Below are 17788 nucleotides of genomic sequence, written 5' to 3' on the forward strand. Positions count from 1 at the left end.
GATGAGAAAATTATACAGCCTTTTCCCTGAAGTCAGCCACAACTGATAAGGAAGTTTTTATGCAGAAATCACTGCTACCTGGTTCCATCAAACCATTTTATTTACATTTCCTTTAAATATCTCAAAATTATTTCAGTCACCAAACTTTTACAAGAATACATTCCATCACACAAACTGCTAATAATAAATTCTAAATAAATTCTAAATTATAAATAAATACTAGGCCAAAAAAAAGCATTTTATTATTACGTAATTCTTTTACTTAGTTTGTCAGATTCAGGAGAATGTACACATAGTAAGTGCAAAGTAAAAAGACTGAAAGAAAATACACCAAAATGATAACTGTGGTTACCTTTAGGAGGTGAGACAATAGATGCTTTTATTTTCTTCTTTATACTTACTGTATTTTTCCAATTTTTATGAGTACATATGTCATTTATTATCAAGAAAAAAATTACAAAATGACTCTTCAAAAGCAGAGCATGATTACACTGCTAAATGTTTAACTTGAAGATTTCAAGAAAAGAAGGACTTGTTCCTCTTGTCTTTTGTATACTTAGAAAAATCCTTGATTTTTCATTACCAGGAATGTTTAAATATAACCACAATGTCTGGCTCTTGATAAATAAAATAGATTTTTCTTTGACTAGAAAAATCCTCAGAATACAAATAATGTGTTACAAGTATCTGTTGCCTAGGTATTTCAAACAACATGATTTTAAAGTACACGTTTGTAACTAACATTTTAATTGTGAAAAATCTCAAAGTTAACTCAGTGAAAATCTAGGTAACCTTTGCCTAAAGTTGGCAAACAGACTTCACTGGTGGTCCAGGGATTAAGAACCTGCCGTACAATGCATGAGACTCAAGTTCAATTCCTGGTAGGGGAACCAAGGTCCCACATACTAAGGAGCAACTAAGCCTGCACACTGCAATTAGAGAGAAACCCACATGATGCAAAGAAAGATCCCGCATGATACCACTAAGACCTGGCAGAGCCAAATAAATGAATAAATATTTTATAAACAAATAAAAAAATAAGTTGGAAAACAGGCCAACTTTTTAGCTTCCAAATATATAGGATACTAGAACTTATCATCTATTATACCCCACCCTCTCCATGCGATCTAAGCCCCCATCATCTCTCCTCTAAAGGAATACAATAAACTTACTAACTGATTTCCTCACTTCTGGTCTTGCCTGGTAGCAATTCTATCTCCACAGACCAGCTAGAGCTATCTTTTTTTTTTTTCAGATATAAATTTTATTTTATTTTTTATTTTTATTTTTTTTTACTTTACAATACTGTATTGGTTTTGCCATACATTGACATGAATCCACCACGGGTGTACATGCGATCCCAAACATGAACCCCCCTCCCACCTCCCTCCCCACAACATCCCTCTGGGTCATCCCCGTGCACCAGCCCCAAGCATGCTGTATCCTGCATCGGACATAGACTAGGGATTCGACTCTTACATGATAGTATACATACTTATCAGATCAAGTATTTGCTCTGCTTAAATCCCTCTAAAGGCAGTTAGTCTGTATCACTTAGAATAAAATCCAAACTCCTGATAGTATATTAGACAGCCTAGTGATCCAAGTCCACCCACATATCCAGCCTCAGATCACTCTTCCCTGTGCCTGCTAACTCTCCAGCAAGCCTTCCTTTGTTTCCTTTAAGAAGCCAAGCTCATTTCTACTTTAGGATCTTTGTCCAAACTTTGGGATATGGTTGTCCCTTCCTGATTCCTATCTAATCTTAAATGTTACCACCCTGAGAGACCTCTCCTGACCACTCAACGACAGTAGTGATCTAGTCACCCTCTAACGTAGCAGTCTTCTTGAATTTCTTATACTTACCACTACCTGACATTTATTTTGTTATCACTTCTCTGTCCTACTAGAATGTAAGCTCTTTGAGAGCAGAGACCTTCTTGGTCAGGTTTATTACCATATCCAAAGAAACTCAGCAGGCAAACAGTAAGAGAGTAAAAGTCATCCAGTCAAGTCTGACTGTTTGTGACCCCATGGACTGTAGCCCACCAGGCTCCTCTGTCCTTGGAATTCTCTAGGCAAGAATACTGGAGTAGGTTGTCATTTATCCTCCATGGGATCTTCCCAACACAGGGATGGAACCCAGGTCTCCTGCATTGCAGGCCAATTATTCACCATCTGAAAATCCAGTAAGAAGGCAAATGGTATTTGCTGAATAAACAGATAACTATTCCTCTTAATGATGTCTAACTTGGCAACCTCTAATATACTTTCCATTTAACAACAACAAAAATTCCATTAGGTATATGTGGTTTGTGGTAAAGAACTGTATTTATGGCATACTGTAATAAAACACATAGCAACTGTCTGTATGTGTGAGTAGAAGTGTTAATCTATGCAGCTACTTACCTTCACTGATACTAATAATTAACAGTCTCCTGTTGGTTACTAAACTACAAAGTTAATTAAAAAATACTCAATGGTCGATTCTGAGCTCTCTATGCTGCTTTAAAAACAACAAAACAGACAGTTTGAAAGGATAATAAGTGATAGTTTAAAAATACTGCACCCATTTTCAGGTAAGGAATTTCATACTACTCTTCCTTAACCTAAGGTAAAGATGTTGGAAAGTACATATGGTCCAGGTCTGTCACCTTACCCAAAGCAGCACTTCTCTTCAATAACCTGATGGCTGTTTTTGAATTCATAGGAAAGTTCTTTCACAGAGATGACAAGAATGCCTTTCGAAAGTGGTGCCCACTTCCCTTTTAGGAAATTGAGCAAGAGAGCACAGCAAGGTAACATTCTACATTTATCAAGCATATTTCTGGAACTAAGATCAACCTTTCCAACAGAGAATGACAGTACAGTTTTCAACTTTCTAAGAAATGTTTTATCTATGTTGGTGATTCTCAAGGTGTGGTGCCTATAACCAGCAGCTTCAGTATCACCTGAGAATTTCTTAGAAATTCAAATTCTCAGAACCTTACCTCAGATATATACTGTATCAGAAAATCTGAAGGGAAGGCCCAGCAAACTCTTTAATAGTCCCTCTAGGTAATTCTGATGAACACTAAAGACAGAGGACCACTGGTACAGGTTACTGTCTTTTCCATAAATGCTAGTCAAAATAGTAAAGAGAAAAAAGACCAGCTATTATAAGGAAGGAGACTTTGCCAGAATTTTTATATTATGCAGGATCAGTTCAGTTCAATGACTCAGTCATGTCCGACTCTTTGCGAACCCATGAATCGCATCATGCCAGGCCTCCCTGTCCATCACCAACTCCCAGAGTTCACTCACACTCATGTCCATCAAGTCAGTGATGCCATCCAGCCATCTCATCCTGTCATCCCCTTCTCCTCCTGCCCCCAATCCCTCCCAGCATCAGAGTCTTTTCCAATGAGTCAACTCTTCGCACGAGGTGGCCAAAGTACTGGAGCTTCAGCTTTAGCATCATTCCTTCCAAAGAAATCCCAGGGCTCATCTCCTTCAGAATGGACCGGCTGGATCTCCTTGCAGTCCAAGGGACTCTCAAGAGTCTTCTCCAACACCACAGTTCAAAAGCATCAATTCTTCGGTGCTCAGCCTTCTTCACAGTCCAACTCTCACATCCATACATGACCACTGGAAAAACCATAGCCTTGACTAGATGGACCTTAGTCAGCAAAGTAATGTCTCTGCTTTTGAATACACTATCTAGGTTGGTCATAACTTTTCTTCCAAGGAGTAAGCGTCTTTTAATTTCATGGCTGCAATCACCATCTGCAGTGATTTTGGAGCCCCACAAAATAAAGTCTGACACTATTTCCACTGTTTCCCCATCTATTTCCCATGAAGTAATGGGACCGAATGCCATGATCTTCGTTTTCTGAATGTTGAGCTTTAAGCCAACTTTTTTGCTCTCCTCTTTCACTTTCATCAAGAGGCTTTTTACTTCCTCTTCACTTTCTGCCATGAGGGTGGTGTCATCTGCATATCTGAGGTGACTGAGATTTTTCCCGGCAATCTTGATTCCAGCTTGTGTTTCTTCCAATCCAGCATTTCTCATGATGTACTCTGCATAGAAGTTAAATGAGCAGGATGACAAGATACAGCCTTGACGGACTCCTTTTCCTATTTGAAACCAGTCTGTTCCATGTCCAGTTCTAACTGTTGCTTCCTGACCTGCATATAGGTTTCTCAAGAGGCAGGTTAGGTGGTCTAGTATTCCCATCTCTTTCAGAATTTTCCAGTTTATTGTGATCCACATAGTCAAAGGCTGTGGCATAGTCAATAAAGCAGAAATAGATGTTTTTCTGGAACTCTCTTGCCTTTTCCATGATCCAGCGGATGTTGGCAATTTGATCTCTGGTTCCCCTGCCTTTTCTAAAACCACTTGAACATCAGGGAGTTCACGGTTCACGTATTGCTGAAGCCTGGCTTGGAGAATTTGGAGCATTACTTTACTAGCATGTGAGATGAGTGCAAGTGGGCGGTAGTTTGAGCATTCTTTGGCATTGCCTTTCTTTGGAATTGGAATGAAATCTTTTCCAGTCCTGTGGCCACTGCTGAGTTTTCCAAATTTGCTGGCATATCGAGTGTAACACTTTCACAGCATCATCTTTCAGGATATGAAATAGCTCTACTGGAATTCCATCACCTCCACTAGCTTTGTTCATAATGATGCTTTCTAAGGCCCACTTGACTTCACATTGCAGGATACTGATAGACATTTATTTAAAAATTTAAGCATGCCATGCATACAATTATTTTTCCATGTTTTTTTATCTTAGAAAACTATACAAAGGCATCAATACTTAAGGCATCAATCCCTCCTTCTCCTGGGATATGAATATCTTGCATGGTACAAGAATTATACTTTCATAGAGACTTCATAAATATGTAAGCCAGAAAACAGAAAGCTATCTTCTGTTTTTCACACAAGTAGTAAGTCATTTCGTATCCAGATTAGAAAACAGAACTAAGATGAGGAAACAATATTTTGTGGCTGCTTAGAGAAATCTCACGTAAAACTGAAAGTTACATTTAAAAACAATAATAATATATGTAAATATGGATATGATCTTGAGGGCTTATACGTATAGAAACTTCAATTTGCTTAGTAAATGTCTTCTCAAATACCTTCATTCATTTTAAACCATAAGAAAAACAACTCTGCACTTCTTTATCAATGTAGAGGATCAGAGGGACAAGTCTAACTTTAGCCAGTCTGGATAACAGATTTACATAAGAAAGACAAGGATCTTTTAAAAATTTAGGCTTAAAAACTCTAAATGATAGATTATCATAAGATAATTTAGAGCAAAATATGATGGAAAGTGACTAACTAACCTTCAGATATAAAAACAAAACCAATATGAAAAAATATACATAGTCAATTAGCGTAAGATTCACATATTTTTATCTAACACATGATAACTTTTGTCCTTTTTCCTTTCTCCTGGCAATCATTCTTAAATGACGAAAGGCAGCATTGTCCAGAGGAAAGCATATTAGATTGAGAATCACTTAAGAATCTGAGCATCAAGAATTCAATTTATTCCAACACAGAAATGTTCAGAAAGAATTTTAAGTGTAAAAAAGAAGACTTGAATTGGCAAGGCTTTTTTAAGTATGCATTTTATTAGAAGACAAAACAGACAGCAAAGCTCTTTGCCAATTTGGACATAGTTATAACCAAAAGCAAGTAATGAATATTGAAAGGTAAATGATTTACACTTTTTCTCTGGTTCTTCAGAACCAAAGGCAATATTTCTGGGATGACTGGCCAGGACTAGTCAATTAAAGTGAGCTACTCTTCCTAGGTAATACAAAAAATACAGTTCCCTCTAAAGTCCCAGAGACAGCACTGAGTTCCAAGGGTAATGTAGCTTCTTGCTGTAAACAGCTGTTGTTTTTTTTTTTTTTAACGGATGAATTCTTAGATAGAATTTTATGGACCCTCAGAATAAAAGAAAAAGTGTTTTCTGAGATTTCCCATATATACTGCTAGCATTGAATTCAGAAGCTAGGTGATCCACTGGCTCTGCGTCATCTCTTTGTGCCTAATAATTAGCAGCTCTTATTTTATGTGGTAATGCATCTGGGACATCTAACTAGTGTGTAGAAAATTTTAAACTGCATTTATCAGAATAATCATGCCACTACTTCATAACTGACAGAGCTTTTACCCATGGGCTTCACTAAAGCATACAAGTGTTAATTAAGTTTTATACGATTATATTTCTTTTAAAATAAATGTGCAGAAAGGATCAAGCTATCTTTATACTTCCCAAGATACTGGAAATACACAAATGATTCCCCAAAGAATAACTACTATTTTTTCTTTTATTTGATTTTGAGAATATTCCACATATATGAACGAAATATTTAAGATTTCATGAAAATAAAATGTCTGTTTCATATTCACAGAGAGGAAACCAACTAATACAGGCCAACAGTTCTCAGCTCATGTTGTCCCTTACTTTGCAAGGTTATTTAAAATTATGTATTCCAGGAAGATGTATTTCACAGGTTGTAAGGTGCAAATTCTTTCCTATTATATCTGAAATAGGACTGTGTCTCAACAATCAATGGAGTCTTAAAACTACTATTGGCCATAAGCAGTCACAACTGTCAGGGATTACATTCATGTGAACATCAGAACACAAATTTCAAACTTGGAACATGAATGTTCCTGGCGTTCGTGTTCCAACTTTGAAATAGAAAATCTTAAATGCAGCTAGAGTACTCCTTTAACTCCTCAGAACCAAGATTTCTGGGTTAAAAACAACTAACTTTACATATCAGTAACTGCAAAGTTGGCTTAAAAGCCTAATATCACTGGCATTTAGCTCTTTTATGAATTATTTTAAGAAGTGCTCCATCATAGTGCTCTTGACCACACAGAAAACAATACCCATGTGGAAAAACATGGCCCTCAGCAATGCAGAGTAAGTCATTTGGAATAATGTAAAAAGGTTTTAGGAATACTTAACCAATTGAGTTATAGTCCCTTTTTTGTATGTACCAATTGGATATAGAATTAAAATCTTTCTTTAGATAAATTTCAATGATCTAAGGGGGAGGGGGAAAAGTCTAAGGTATAGGAAAATTAGTATAAAATATCTAGTATTAAAAAACTTAATACACAGTCTTATATAAAATAATATTGTCTTACAACTCATGACATATAATAAAATCTATGGGAATTTGCAGAAAACAAAAACATTTTTTGCCAAATACCACTAAGAAAACCGTTCTTTTGTAGTATTACCTGCAAACCGCAGCAGCCTACAGCATTCATTATGGACGCATTGTGAATAACTCTGTAAGGGATCCCCAGTTTCGTTGCTCTCAGAATAAGATCACTGTGTGTTGTAGCCCTATAGTGAGAAAAGATCAGGTTGGGTTAAACTAACAAAAACTGACTTTTTAAGACAGTAAATCTACAACATTTCATGAGCCCAAACAGTCAAGAAGAATCAGTCAAGGACACTGTTCTCCCTCAAATATTTCAAAGCACCTGCTTAATCTGTCATCTGGGAATTCTGGCAAGTGTATAAGTTTACACAGGCCCTGTACAATGTTAAATTATGCCTTTAACACTCTTAAAGCAGCCTTGGCAGCTACAGAAAAAAGGGAACTTTTAACTTGATCTTTTTATTCTGTTAATACCTGCAAAAGACATCTGTGGAATATTACTCAGCAACTGAACTTGAGAAGCAATTCTCAAATATTTTGACCTCTCTTATAATTTCTGTGACAAAGTTTCAAATTATAGCACAACTAGACTACTTGTTAATTTCTGCTCTATTTTGAAGGCTTTGATTCTCGGGGTAAAGAGAGAATATGTGTAAACATAAATATGGATACTGTGAAACTTAACCCCAAATCAATTTAGAACTGCATTATTAACAGCTTGTATCCCCCTTGATGAAAACTCCAGGCCCAACTGGGGAAAGCAACATTAGCATGTTTGAGAAACTACATACAAACAAGCAGAACCTGTCAACTGGTCAACGCATACCAAGTAGCAAGATCAAGGGCTTTTACCCCATGAGGCAGCCAGAAACAGATTAACAAATGCCCACCAGGGAAGTCTGTTTTTAATCACACACATAAAATGAAACAACAGCTACTATAAAAATAATCATTAATTTGACTTAGAATAAGCTTTTTTAAAAAATACAAATGTCTGTTATAAAGAATGTTTTTAATATCCCTTTCAAACAGAATTTTACTAGTTAACACTAAGATAAGGGAAAATTAAATTAGTTACTTGATGAGTTATTTAAATAGATGAGCAGAAAGAAAAACTGGTTTAGAATTATTCTCTTTTTCACAAGTTCATTTAAAATGACCAGATGTGGTTGGTATACTGTGAAGATTTAATGACCTGGCAAAGTGATTTGATTTTGTGAAACTGCTACAAATGTGATTAAATGAGCTTCTCAGATTTCTGCTATGAAAAACTGTGATAAAACTGTTATTTTATTACAATTACCTAGATTATATTGCATCATTAAAAAAAAAAAGAAAAAAAACTGGAATGAACTACATGTTTAACACCCTCACACCAGGCATTCCTCAGTCTGTGGCTCATGAAAATATTTCATTATAGTAGACTGAGAAAGGCTGTGTGTGTGTGTGCGTGTGTCTGTGTGGGTGTGTGCGTGCGGGTGCTTACATGCATATGTGTACTGCTGTGTGTAAGGACAAATTTATTACTATTTCTGGGCATGTGTGGCTCTATCCAAAATCAGTTTGAATATATAAGGCTGAGTATGTTTATTTTACATTTTACTTTATAATAACATTAATTTGCAGAATGGGAACAATCAAATGACTCACATTAAGGTACACAGGAGACAGGCAAAGAAAGGTAGATTTGTGTGTGTGTGTGTGTGTGTGTGTGTGTGTATGTCTGTGCATGCACATGCATGCCATGAAGGAAATGGCACACAACATAAAGATAAAAAATTATGTGTTCATTTATTATAAAATACATATAGTTACAGAGCACATTAAAATAGAGAATGGAATAAAAACAGAACTATCTTTAGAAAGAATCTGTTTAATGACAACCTTGTTCAACTGCTCTTTACGAGGACAGAAAGCTTAGCACTGTCATCTCTCACATGACTGAGTCAGATCTACTGATGCAGTATGTTTTAAAGTCATTTACATTCTTTATGTGATTAACTTCCACATTGCTTTAAACTACCTAGATAAAAGGGCAAAGATGAGAACTACACCAACTGACTTAACTGACTTTCAAGTACCTTCTTCATGAATTTAAGATTACTGGAGATGGATGGTGCCGATAGATGCACAATGATGTGAATGTTCTTAATGCTACTGAACTGTCAAAAAATGCTTAAAATGATAAATTTTATAACTTTTTAAATATCTGAAATTTTAAAAATTACAAAAAATAATTTAAGAGTGAGTAAACAATTTCCTCTTCTTTTTGAATTTTTTATTCAAATAAGTAGAAAGGGGCTTAAACTTAAAGACAGTACATTTTTTGGTCATATATAAGCAAGCATTTCAGTGCCTTGTTACATTTTGTATTCCATTCCTGGTTTATCCATTTAATTTAAATTCAAAATTTTCAAGGCCGAATTAAAATTTATACCTTCCTTATCATCTTATCTCCAATGACTAATATATCTGAATAGTAATACAGTGGGTAAATGAAAAACAACTACAGTACAGTAAATACCACATAAATATGAATGCAATGTTATATATGACTAGTCACTGACATGAGGGAAATTAATTCGCTAGAAGTTTAAAAAAAAAAAAAGCATTTACTCCTGAATAGAACATGGGAAGATTCTTAGAAGAGGTGGCATCTAAGTTGGGTCTCAAAGAATCTATTATTTTACTAAATAGAAACTGGCAAGAACAGTCTGTTTTAAGGAAAAAGTATGAGCAAAGAAACAGAAAATGAATATTGTGAAACATTTACAAAATAGCTTGGTTCTACCACAGTCAAAAAGAGGAGCAGCCAATGGAAAAAGTAGATAAACTGTTAAAAGATTTAAGGCCATGAAGTCACTGAAGGATTCTGAGTAGCACAGCAGTACTTTCTCTGGGCCTCAGGTTTTTTCATTTAGACTGAAATTTCCCTTTCTCCCCAACTCCCCCCCATCCTACCTCACAATCTTCAACTGTTAAACCTGACCTTTGCCCAGCACCAACTCCTCCATACAGTCTTTAAATTACACAGACTTTTCTATCCTTGCCTTCTACTCAACATTTCAGCAGTACATCCAAGTTGACCACTCTTTCTTTTCTAAAACATTCTCTTTCCTTGGCTTCTGTTTTAGCACAACTCTAATGGTTTTTATCTTCCTCTGCTCTTGAGAGATGATGAAATGCCAGAATCCTAGGGACTGACCCATTCTAGGTCTTCTTTTCTTGCTCTTATTCTTTCCTAGAGTAATTCCACCCATTCCTCTGTTTTTAAATATCTAGATATGGGTGGCTTTAAAAGTCATATAACCAGGATAGATTCTCCCCTGAGCTCCATTAGCTGGTATCATGAAAGCTAAAACGTTTCCAGGACCAATTCCTATCTCCCCAGCCCTCTTCCTTGCTGGTTTTCATCATTTCAGAAAATAGCAGCATCAACTACTCAGTTACTAAAGCCAGAACACTTGAAGACTTACTTCTTTCTTTTCCTCATCTATTACATACATCTGAGCATTTTTTCCTTCTAAATTTTCCCCAATTTGTCTTTTTCTCTCTTGCACCAGGGCTACTCTGCCTCCCTAAAGTCCATTTACCCACACATTTAGTGATCTTTTAAGAATGTCAATGAGATTGTGATTATTAGTTTCAGCAGAGATAACATTATTTTGTGAAATTGTTATAAAAGTGTCTAAATGCTTACTTTCAATTTCTGTACTTATCTCATCATGGACTGGTAAGTTTATAGGCTGATAACTGTCTGCAAATCTTACTTCAAGTAGCGTTGGTTTCCTGGACTTTGTCAATGACTGGATACCATTTGCAACCAGTATAATAATGATACATAATCTCTAAAACCTCATATTGATATAAATTATTTTCCTTTTGACAGACACATGTACATGTAACTCCATTGTTTTGAAAAATATCCTTGATGGTGGGCTCAAAGTGACTTAATTGTCCTTATGTTCCTTAAATCTGTGACATAAATTTTGGGTCACCAGCTGGAGAAAAAGAATTGTTCTATTTGGCTTGACATTAGAGATTGATGATGCTTGACTAGACAAGTACAAGCCCATCTTTGCAGTAATGTTGGCAAGAACAGAGCTCCCAGTGGATATAAGAAATTGAAATCTGAGGCTTCATAAATGATAAATTCAAGGCAAGTAAAGTGACAGCAGTATCACTAAATAGCAGATGATTAAAAGGGGGCGGGAAGAGGGGGAGTCTAAGACTAAGCAAGCAGAAGACACTTGCACCTACCTGCAAAATAAATGGCATGTATGACTCTTGATAATGCAATATACTTATTTAATAATAATATACTACTTTATTATTTGATGTCCTAAGTAACTTTCTAGACAAAAGCAGAAGCAACAACATAAACTTGACACTTGATAACCAATGTAAATGATACATGATGACATCTTTCCCAAGTAAATTTTCTTCATGAATCTCAAAGATAACCAAAGTTTATAAGGTTTTAGACAGAGCCTATGTAAACAGTCTCCTATCAGCACCTGGAAGACAAAGTTCTAAATATAATAATTCTTAATGATGAAAAAAGTAAATAAATTAAGTCAAAGTATCTGCTTTGACTTACCCAAATGGATCACCAACTACAAGGAATGCAACATCACTGATATCAGCATCCTTTAAAATATTATCTGCCTCCTGTTCCACTTCTTCTCTATCAGCAAGGATCAATTTTCTCTCATAAAACTCTTCCTATAAATTTAAATTCAATATAAAAATGAGATAGCAGGTGACCATTTCAACACACACACACACAAACACACATACACACTCTCTCACACACACAAAACAATCTTTGTCTGTGGCTGGTGCAAATCCTGGCAACCATCCAAACACTAATCCCTGAATACAACTCATCAATGAACTAGCACTCTGTATCATGCTGCAATTAAACTCTGTCTCTGGGGCTATCTTAATATCCCAAGAGGAGGTAGACCTCCTAACATCTGAGGCTTTTTGCATTTTAAATTAACCTCTAAATTTGGGTCTAACAGACCAGGCCAAACATTGTAGTTTAAATAGAAAATATGTATGCATGAGCCTTACTTGCTTCAGAAACACAATACTACAGAATAAATATATTAAACAATAATATATGTTTATTTAACATATGTTTACCATACATATATGGTAGTTGGGTTTTATTAAATTTTCCTTGGGAAAATCTACGGGACCCTGATGAAAATAAAAGATAACTTCAATGAGAAATAGTAGAAAATTATGATTTAGTTGTTTACAAAACCAGCAATCATTCCTACATAATTGTAGGAAAGACTAATTTAAAACTGTACTTCCTAGTTTCTGGCAAAAAAAAAAAAAAAAAAGGCAGAGTTGCAGGAGAAAAAAAAAGAATTCTAAATATATAGGAAATCTCCATACACTACTTGTGAACAAATCCCCAGAAGTTCAACCCCAAAGCATAAACCCAAGAGGCTGACCTTAACTGGAATGGCAGCATGTAAGAGTGAGCTAGTGGTCATGGGGTAGTGGTTACAACCTATTATGCAAGATCACGAATCTTATAACTGACTTCCTGTGGAGTAATACATAACTCAAATACAGTAAAAGTGGATGCATAGATAAATAATAATATTTCTTACATGCTAATAAATTTATTTTAGTCATAAGGATTATATCATATGTCAAAAGTTATAAGATTGCTATAATGGAAAAGTGTCAATTACTCAGTAATATTTGTCAAGCAAATGAACAAATCATTAACCATTTACAGATAAAGGCTAAATAGTTCCAAGTGATAATTATTTCCTAATACTTAACTACAATCAGTTTCTCAATTGTGAAAAAAGATCCTTTCCTTTTCATTGCACATCTTCTTAGAGATAATGTTCCAGAAGTTCCCAATGACAATGTTTTCATGGATGAAAAATGTTTCATTTTCCCTCTTACCACGTATCTTTTCTTAATCACTCATTTTATATACCTTATTTAATTTCGTCAGCCCAGTAAACTTAATAGTTGCAGAACATTTATAGTCACATATGTAAGAGAACACACATATGATTACTTAAAGCTGAAAGAAATGATGTTCTTTTCTGAACTTCTAAAATTTCTTAAAGATCAAGGAATCACGTTACTAGCTTAATGCTGGCAGTAATCCAATCCAATCTTTTATAAATGACTTAACAGAAAATCCATTCTCTCCTCAAGACTTCTATCATGTTTACTCCATATTTATCACTTATCCTAACTCAAGAAATATTTCATTATCTAACTGAGAAAACAGAATATTTAAAAAAATCCTCAAAGAGAAATACACATTAATACCTCAATATAATCAAATGGTTGATCCTCTTTAAAAAGAATGCTTAAAAAAGGGAAGAAACTACGAATTGCCAGTTCAGGTTCAATGCAGGATACAGGATGCTTGGGGCTGGTGCACTGGGATGACCCAGAGGGATAGTATTGGGAGGGAGGTGGGAGAGGGGTTCAGGATGGGGAACACATGTACACCCGTGGCAGATTCATGTTGATGTATGGCAAAACCAATACAATATTGTAAAGTAATTAACCTCCAATTAAAATAAATAAATTTAAATTAAAAAAAAGGGAAGAAACTGCTAAAGCAGAAATAGACAGGTACTACATTATTTTTAACATAACCATTTATTTATGTATTTGTTCATTCACTCATTTGAAAAATATTTATTGTCTACAACCTCCATGCCAAGCTCTATGCATGATGCTGCAAACAGTGTAGACATACACAACCCCTGCCCTAAGGAGCATAATATCTAGTGTCATATTCTTTTCCATCATGGTTTATCAAAGGATATTGACTATAGTTCACTTACTGCTGTACACTAAGACCTTATTGTTTATCCATTCTCTATCCCAAACTCTTAATCCATGCTTCCCTCACTTTCCATCCACCTTCCAGGCCCAGATTTTGACCCTATAAGTAATAATTGTTCAAACGTTTTTTGGGGAAAAATACTTTAAAAATCATAGTAACCAAAATTAACATTTAGCTAGCACTTAAATTCGCAAAGTGGTTTCAAATACACTAATAAATGATATAATCTTAACAGCCTTCCAACTGATTATTATGTCCATTTGACAAATGAAGGAACTGAGATATGGAGATGTTTGGAAATGTCTATTAACTCCTATTTCTGAACACTTTTGTGCAGCCACTATGCTAAAATCCTGTAAGGCAGGCATTTCTGTCCTCTTTTTACAAAGCAAGAAACAAAAGTTAAAGGGCTTGTCTAAGGTCACATGTTAACATGTGACAGAACAGAGACATAAAACCAGGCCTAGTTCTTTAAAACTGCTAACTTGTTATTTGTCTATATTCTCTAAGAAGATTTTAAGTTCATTCTAAATGCCCCTGATCACTAATTAGAAAGGAATATTTCTATCATCTTGAGCTTGGAGACTGTGGCTCCATCCTATTAAATTGAAGCCAACAAATTAAAGCTGGTCATTAGACACACCTTTCCTTTCAAAGTATGGCTAATTCAAGTAGCAGTCCTTCTTCAGCTTTTAAAGTAACTGTGAGACCTTCAGAGTTCCATGGGCTGTTAATCTGAGAGGCCAGAAGACTGAAAATTCTCTAGGTTACCTTTTTCTTTGGAAGACTTGATAGACCAGACAATCCTAAAATCTTCTCCCTCCTCTTGTAATATATCCATCAGTTTTTGCATCTTAATCTACATTCTATTTGAAATTTGACGATGAACCTGAATCTGACCCCTCTTTCAAAATTTCCTGAGCCTTTAACCAAATCCAGCTAAATGTATGATACGCTAGCAAATTCTATGGTTACCAAGTTCCTGGCTCACTCAGCACATTCAAGTGTATGGGTATAAGCTTGACTGGGAACCGTCTATTTAAAGGTCAGATCTCTCTGGATAAGACACAGACAGAAAGGTGATTACCATTCCCAATGGAAATACTTCAAAGGTATGAATACATAACCAACTCATTAAGGCTGTGTTAGCACCTCATTTGCACTCAACTCAGGATTTTTTGGCTATCTCATGAAATAAGGGATTCTGATGACTATCCCCAGGAGTGTAAAATAACTTTCCTTTCCTATTTAATGGAGAAAGCTACACAATTAGACTTGTAAGAAAAAGCACCCTTTCATTTTCCAAGTCACATGGTTAGTGTATGATTGCCATTCTTGTACTCCTCAGATTCTTCATGAGAAGGGGATGTATTTTAAAGGGTTTGAACCAGGAGACCTGAAAAATTCGATTCCGCTTAGTGCAAAAAGAAAATCCGCTGTTAAATATTCGTCTTCCCAGGAGGCTAGAAAGCCTTAAGCACTTACCAGAATTTCTTTCCCTACAGTCAGGACTGACGTATAGGTTTCCAGATACACTCGACTGCAGCGTCTGACAACTTCCAGGCCCTTGACTGTGATGTCCTTAGCATCTCCCAGGCCCAAACCAATCATGTAAAGCATCTCAAATAACAGGGGGAGGGTGACTGCAGGAAGAAATGAATATGAAAATCAAGTGTCAGCTACACCAAGGAAACCTAAAATCTAGTAATGAAAACGAAAACCAAAACAACACGGGGAGGGACGGCATGTCAGCGGGAGATTTAAGAACTTCCCACCTTTTAAATAAGGACTGGAGTGTTTTTAAATAGCCTTACCCGCTTTCTCTCTTATTACACAACGCTAGGAGCAGACAGTTACCCGCTGAGAAGACGACAGGTGAATTCCTGTCCTCCCCAAATTTCTGTCTGCCTCCGTTCCCCAGAAGTAGTTGGCAAAGCAGAGGATTTACCCAAAGAAAGGAAGGATCCACGCCGCCGTCCTCACCTACGATGCCGCAAAGCGCCTCCGCTTTACGGCATTTCACGACTAGCTGTAAGGGGTGGTTTCTGCAGGCTCCGGGCTGGGGCACCCCGCATCCCACCGCCACTAAGGTTGACCCGCAGGGTGCTGGGGCTGGGAGGCGAAAGTTCACCCAGTCAGGGGAGTCCGACCAGTTCCCCGGCATGGCCTTTGGGAAGGGACGAGGCCTGCCCACGATCCCCTAATTTTATAAACATCCCATCCTGGAACCAGGTAAGTGCAAGAGCTTTTCGCCAGCGAGGAAAACCAGCCGCGAGGTTGGACCAAGGAGCTCCACGCCTTCCTTCTCTCCTCCAGAAACACCAGAGGGTGGCGGGTGGAAGGGGTTTCCCTAGTCTGCTCCGAGATAGCCCTAATGCACACATTCCCATCCTCGCCTTTTCTTTCGGCTGTAATTTAACCAGCTGCTTTCCTGTCGAGCTGTCATTTTGGCAAAATTGGTGATGAATGTTGGTTCTAATTTCCCAGCGGGGCCGTGATTCCTCGGGTTTGTCCTCGAAACCTTATTCTGGAGTGCCCCAAGGGGTGTGTGACTGGAATCTGCCTCAGTCATCGTCGGTTCGGGAAGCCCAGAACCCTCCTGTGCCTCGAGAAGTGACCTTTAAGAATGCTCACGGATTTCAGATCTCGCCACAACGCTTCCACAGGGGGAATTCTTAAAGTGGTTGGTTAAATGTAGTTCCAATGCCGAGATGACTGAATATGGTCTTCCTAAGGTCACTAATGACCTCATCCAAGTTAAAAAGGCAGTTTCCATTGCACATCTTAGCAGGCAATGTTGATTATTCAGAATTTGCATTGTGTTTCTCTGACAATGCTTTTTTGCTCTATTCTGCTTCCTTTAGCCTTGGCTATCTTTTCTCTCTGAATTTCATCCAGGCTTTGGCCTTCTCATTCTGTACACTTAATGTTTGGTTCTATCCACTGTCACTGTTAGATTCATTCCTCATACAAATACAATAAACAAAAGTAAATTCACTCATAGATGTAAGTGGAAAACTTCAAATTTCCGAGGGAAAACTGGAGAAAAAGATTTGTGACTTACTTAGGCAAAGATTTCTTAGGTGAAAAAACAGAAGTATGATAGAGAAAAGAAAAAAATAAATTGTACTTCAGCAAAATAAAAATGATGGTCTTCAGAAAACATTAAAGTCACACATTGGGAGGAAATATTTGCAAAGCATATATCCAATAAAGGACTTATATTGAGAATATACAAAGAACTCTCAAAACACAATAGTAAGAAAGTAGTTTTAAAAATGAGAAAAAATTAAATATGGACACATCCCCAAAGAAGTTACATGAGTAGCAAATACACATTTAAAAAGATGCCAAACATCATTAGACATTAGGGAAATTATTAAAAACCATTCCTACTATTGCACACGTATTAGAATGGCTACATTAAGAAACAAACAAAATCCGTAATATTCATTACCATGATTTCAGGTTATCTTTTATGTTTTGCAGACTCAAATTTTCACCTCTCATTCAGACCTCTTCCTCAGCATCCTGTATTTAACTTTTTTCTGGAAATCATCTGAGTAACCCAGAGGCATGTCAAATCTAACACATCCAAAGCTGAATCCATCAGCTTTCAACTTGGCTTTTTCTTCTGTATTGTCTGCTTTGATTGGAAGACATTACCATCTATAGACTCTTATCAAAGCCAGATACCTGGAAGTCACCTCACATTTTAATCTGACAATCTGCTGGTCTTTCTCAATAGAAACCATG

At 36.5% G+C, this 17788-nt stretch overlaps 1 protein-coding gene across 3 annotated transcripts in view; it reads right to left on the reverse strand.

Annotated features, from left to right (window-relative positions):
* Positions 1-17329, reverse strand: part of DPH5 (diphthamide biosynthesis 5) — a 42195-nt gene extending 24866 nt beyond the window's left edge. The window contains exons 1-4 of one of the 3 annotated variants that reach the window (XM_069598927.1): positions 15890-17329; positions 15518-15675; positions 11786-11910; positions 7259-7367 (exon numbers count right to left, since the gene is read on the reverse strand). In XM_069598927.1, coding sequence (XP_069455028.1) covers positions 7259-7367; positions 11786-11910; positions 15518-15675; positions 15890-16196 — 699 coding nt within the window. In that variant the 5' untranslated portion in view covers positions 16197-17329. Of the gene's footprint in view, positions 1-7258; positions 7368-11785; positions 11911-15517; positions 15676-15846 lie in introns of all 3 variants that reach the window. The other 2 variants (XM_069598928.1, XM_069598930.1) reach the window with 2 other exon arrangements.
* Positions 17330-17788: the final 459 nt, after the last annotated feature.

The sequence above is a fragment of the Ovis canadensis genome, chromosome 1, assembly GCF_042477335.2.
Source record: "Ovis canadensis isolate MfBH-ARS-UI-01 breed Bighorn chromosome 1, ARS-UI_OviCan_v2, whole genome shotgun sequence".
NCBI lineage: Eukaryota > Metazoa > Chordata > Mammalia > Artiodactyla > Bovidae > Ovis > Ovis canadensis.